Here is a 5,302-nt window from a genome sequence, read left to right as displayed (position 1 = left end):
TGAAAGTAACGATTAACTTGAAGTAACTGAGTTACTTTTGAGAGAAGTAACTAGTAATGTAACTAAGTTACTATTTTAAAGTAACTTACCCAACACTGGTAACCAGGCCTGGGTGTGGCTGGTCAAATTGCATCTTGCTTTTCAATGACTTTTTCCTCACAGAGCCAGGTAGATTTGGATTATTTTTTCCTGAATAAATGAAATCATCTTTTAAATCATCAATTATTCTGTATTTACTCTGGTTATTTTTTCAGTATAAAAATTTGCATGAAGATCTGAAACACGTAAGTGTAACTAATATGCAACAAAAGCCAAAGCCAAAAACAGAGAAAATTAGGAAAGAGGAAATACTTACCAGCATCAAAGCATTTTGTGAACACAGTGTAATAATAGCACTCCACTGTCTCAGTCATCTGAAGAAGACTAGTGTTGCTCGTTTCGTTTTTTTTAATTTAACACCAACCCATGTGTCATTTCTCCTCAGTGCTGACTTCGCTGCTGTGTTGCAGACCCTCCCGAGGTTGGTACATTTTTCAAAAGACTTGAATATATCACACAGGAATTTTATGTTTCTCTGCAACATTTTTTTTCCGCTGTGGCTTCAAGCAATCAGTGGTCTGTTTGCTCTGTTTGCAGTATATTTTTATTTCAACTTGACTTCAATTCTGTGTCTTGCCGTCAGTGCACATCTGTCCATCGGTATATTTACATGCTTTCTACAGGTGACCTAATTAACTTTCCCCCTTTAATTCCCGTTCATACTAAACATGGCTAAAGTTTTTAATGAGATCAGTGTATGTATAATTAATCCCTGTGACCCAGACTTCAGACCACACTAAAATCTCAGTTTAATTCAATTTTCTCTATTTCTGATGTCAGAGAGAGCAGATACCCCTAATTTAGTCATTTGGGCACAGAACCTCACCTTCTGGTCCAGCCTTCTGTTTGTGAGGAACAGCCAGTCAGAAGAAAGATGACTTAAAGGAGCTAGAATATCTTGTTTCGTACATGTACTGTATAAAAAAGATAAACCCAGGGTCTGCTCCAAGGACCAAGATTGGATACAATGAGTTTTGTGCTGTTTAAAGTTACTACCAAGGTCCAATGAAAAATAAATAAGATTGCCATTTCCATTTTTAGAAGAAAAATAAAGAGACTAGAAATATAGTCACATGACACAAAGTTCACATGGTTGTAATGTGAGTCATGAGGTGAATTGTCTTTTGTAGTCATCTATGGTTATCTTGTTTAGTTATTTTTCATAGTTATGTGTCTCTTTCATTTATTGTTCCGGTTAGGGATGTTTGAATTAAACATCCCTGCTTTAGCCTCAATACTGTTTATTGAGGCTAAAGCAGGCTGTAAATAATGTGTTTTTTAAAGGTTTCAACAATTTGGATACATAGAAGGATAACAGTAATAACAGCCATCACTTTATGTGTGCTTTAACTGAGATAAGCCGAGTTAATTAATTGATCTGCCTGAACTAACACAATGCCCAATGTTTGGATGACTTCTTATCGTATTTACCTCACAGCTCGTCTGACTGTGAGTCCCAGCAGCTCTCAGTTCTTTGAAGGAGACTTTGTGTCTCTGAGCTGTGAGGAGGACGACAGCTCTGCTGGATGGACTCTGAGGAGAAACACAAACAGAGACACGAGAGCTGAGTGTGGAAATCACAATGACAGTTGGGGAGAAGGTGCTGGTTCTTCCTGTAACATCCCCTATGGTGTCCAATGGGACAGTGGAGTTTACTGGTGTGAGTCCAGAGAGGGTCCCATCAGTAACATGGTTAACCTGACAGTCACTGGTAAGCTGAGTGTGTGGAGTTAGTGTTGATGAAGCTGTGTGTAAATGGATGAAATGCTGTAGTTTGTCTCTGTGTTGAGGTGGATCAGTGATCCTGCAGAGTCCTGTCCTCCCTGTGATGGAGGGAGATGACGTCACTCTGCTCTGCGAAGAAAAGAATTCCTCCAACCTCCCAGCTGCTTTCTATAAAGATGGCTCCCTTATCAGCAACGAGATCACAGGTCACATGACCATCCAGCATGTTTCCAGGTCTGATGAAGGCCTCTACAAGTGTGACATCAGCGGTCATGGAGAGTCTCCATCCAGCTGGATCACTGTCACAGGTGACACACTCACCTGTCTCTGTATTCAGTATTCAAGCATTCAGTGCATGAAAATAACTTTTTCTTCGGCTCATTTAGAAAAACCCATCACTGCAGCTCCACCTGCATTCACTTCTCCACCTGCGTTACCTCCTCTACTTGCTGTGTTGGCCTTTGGATCAGTCTGTGTTTTGGTTCTGCTGTTGTTACTGGTTCTAGTGACGAGGGAATGTGTCTGCAGAAAACTTGAAGGTGAGACTCAAACTTCTGGTTTTTGCATGTGTGGCTTAATTTTGCTAAATGGTTTGTACATTTAAACAATTTATTATATTTATATTTTGTGTCTACATTGTAAGTGCATGTTGTCACATTACAGCTCAAACACTATGGTGTGAATTCCCAAAATTTATCATGTTTGGAATGTAAAGTGTTATTTTCACTACCTGAAAACATTCACTGCTTCCTCATCAGGTTTCATATGTAGGTGTGAATTATAGTAAATGCATTTTTAACAACATACCCCTCATTTAGAAGAAACACATGGTCACTGTTAGCAACTTACAAAATAAGTCAGTGGTTGTGTTATGAAGTGTTACTTTTATCATCATGAAATATTACTCTGTGACTTCAAGGTATGGTCAGGTACAAATACTTGCTCTGAATGTTACATTATTACAACTTATTATATTACAGTTTATCCTAATGTCCATTTTCACTTTGTTGTCTTTTGCAGTTCAGGCTGTTTTCATAGACTCTCCTAACCTCCCCTTCTTACTTTAGGATTATTGATTGTTTCAAACAGTTAAATATGTTTACTGAAAACTAAACCCTAAATGTAGAAGACACCTGTGCTACATGGTAGATTAGGGTGCATCTAAATTGACGGCTCTATTATAAAGTGCTAATATTATCATTTCAATCTTTTAATTACATTTATAAAGAAAGGCCCACTCTGAGTGTTTTTAAATCATGTTTTACTTTATTTTGGTTCAGCTGATCAAGAAGCTGGAGAAGATGCCATCACAGATGACACCACGTACAGCGAAATCAAAATAGCACAAGAGCCTCAGCAGATAGCGAGAGAGGCCAGAGGTAGTATTGTTTATATTTTTATATCTCTGTGAGGAGCAATGCTAGTTTGAATAAATCTTGCACAAATCAGATGTGGTCATTGTGCACATCTGTCCTGAGGGTCAGGTTAGTAACACAGTAAAAACAGATCCTAAATGTTTGGTGCTCAGTGTGAGATTTTTGGATAAGTTAAGCAAACGAATGCATTATGCCAGCATAGGTGCTGCACAGATGCCCATTTCATCTGCAGTATTCTACATATAAAACATTAATCATAGGGAATGTCTACATATTTTAAAATACCAGAACTATCAAGGAAACATAACAACATCTTTAAAAAGAAAATAATAATGTTAATGCTATAATAATGGTTGAAGGTATTCTGAATCTTTTAAAAAAAAGTTTCTTAGTTATGTGTGGAGGGAAACGTGATGAAGTGAAACAAGGAAACCAGCATTTATTCATGTGAGGCCACAGAGGTCAGAGGTCACTATAATTCCTTAATCTGCACGTTAGATTGTCATGTGGGAGTATCAGGAGCTCTTCTGCCCTTAATCAATACAGATTTGTGTTGCAAAGGTTGACTTCATTTTTTCTACAACTGTGTTTCATGTTGTTTGAATTGTGTGTCTTTGTGATCAGAGACGCCATCAAAGCCAGAGGTCATCTACTCTTCAGTGAAGAAGTTCACCCGTCCAACCACTGATGACCAGGCCATCAGACCGGAGTGCATTTAATACACCTCGAGTTACTCTTAGCTGTAACTTCACTCTAATTTATATATTTTAATTGTAGTTTGTGTTTGTTTGGTTGTGTAGTTGTTCCTGCAGCAGAGATCTGGTTTCTCTGCAGGATCAATAAAGTCTTCTTCTCACTTGTTGATTTTCTTGTGTGCTTCTGGGTTTCATCAGGTCATCTGATGTGATGAATCTGAGTTTCTTCTGTTTTGTTGTGGCCGGCTGATAATTATCTTGAGTGATTGTAGCAAAGATTAAAGATAAACAAAACCACAACTGTGGATTATAATCAGCGCGAACATCAGTGAGTGGCTGTAAATCTAACACCAGAAAGTTTCAGTTCAGTGTTTGTGTGTCTGCGTCTGCTTAACCCTGAAACCAACATAGAGGAAATGATGCGTCAACTATTTCATATTTCAATTTGTGTGTAACGTTTCACAAAAAAAAAGTGAATATATGATGATTTTTTTCCTTTTTCATCTTTGCAAATTGAAGTGCGATTTTGACAAAATAATAATTGTCTTAATCCAAATGTTCAGACCAACACAGAGCAGATTACAGCTGTGGCTGACAGCAGGAAATCATATTTGCTGTGTTTTAAATGTTCGTCCTCCAGGGAGATGTTTACAGTGGTTCACTCTGCAGTCTGACATGAAAACAGAGAGCTGAGGTGTTTCGGTCTCTGACAAATATCAAACCCCTGAACAAGTGACTCAGACTGGAGGTCTGGATCTCATCAACTCTAATTCTGCTGACATCTATTGGTAAACCTGGTGTATTACAACACAGCTGCAACTTTATGCCAAATGAAGACACTTGGATATTAATTTAAAAAAACATCTAAATTATTGTAAATCATCATGACATCAGGACATTAGTTGTTAGCAATTAATATATTAATGATCCATATTAAAATTGGCTACAAATAATTAAGACTTTTTTTTACTGTTGTCAACTTCAGAAATCACTCAGATGTTTAATTTACTTTTTAATGAGTGTGAAGCAAAACAACTACAAAGTTTCTTGTCTCCAAAGAGTGACTCGCTCACAGTCACTGCTGTGAGTGTGAATCAGAGGAAAACTGTTCACTTCGGATCAAAGTGTTGTATAAATGCAACCAGCAGGCGGCAGCACGGCTTCAGTTTGTTCAACAACATATGGTGGTTTCCACTCTGACCTTCGACCTTAGTGTAGGATTCATATTTTTCTTACTCAGCCAGTGTTTGCAGGTCTGTTGAAGCCACTGCATTTTAATCCAGTCAATGCAGACATGAAAATATATGTAAAAACACTTCACACACGTTAACATCAGGTATTTATGAACAGAGCCACTCAGTGTTTCTTCATAAACATTCATTAAATAACATAAAAGTGAATCTTAAC

General features: G+C 37.7%; 1 protein-coding gene and 1 long non-coding RNA gene across 2 annotated transcripts in view; both read left to right on the top strand.

The window, feature by feature from the left end:
- LOC102205050 (uncharacterized) overlaps positions 1-1,560 on the top strand; it is a 4,783-nt gene extending 3,223 nt beyond the window's left edge. Inside the window, exons 2-3 of the long non-coding RNA XR_312407.1 lie at positions 485-520; positions 1,538-1,560. This is a non-coding gene — a long non-coding RNA (uncharacterized LOC102205050). The remainder of the gene's footprint in view (positions 1-484; positions 521-1,537) is intronic.
- A 45-nt stretch (positions 1,561-1,605) lies between these two features.
- Positions 1,606-4,044, top strand: LOC102204768 (low affinity immunoglobulin gamma Fc region receptor II-like; the record flags this gene model as incomplete). Its single annotated transcript, XM_005754487.1, has 5 exons — positions 1,606-1,810; positions 1,890-2,132; positions 2,211-2,363; positions 3,105-3,203; positions 3,825-4,044. Coding segments are annotated over 5 exons (795 nt in total), but the record flags the coding sequence as incomplete, so codon positions are not given.
- Positions 4,045-5,302: the final 1,258 nt, after the last annotated feature.

Source organism: Pundamilia nyererei, unplaced genomic scaffold, assembly GCF_000239375.1.
Source record: "Pundamilia nyererei isolate P.nyererei 1_Seehausen unplaced genomic scaffold, PunNye1.0 scaffold00573, whole genome shotgun sequence".
NCBI lineage: Eukaryota > Metazoa > Chordata > Actinopteri > Cichliformes > Cichlidae > Pundamilia > Pundamilia nyererei.
The sequence above is the reverse complement of the archived record's forward strand: the minus strand, read 5'-3'. Positions and strand labels throughout refer to the sequence as shown.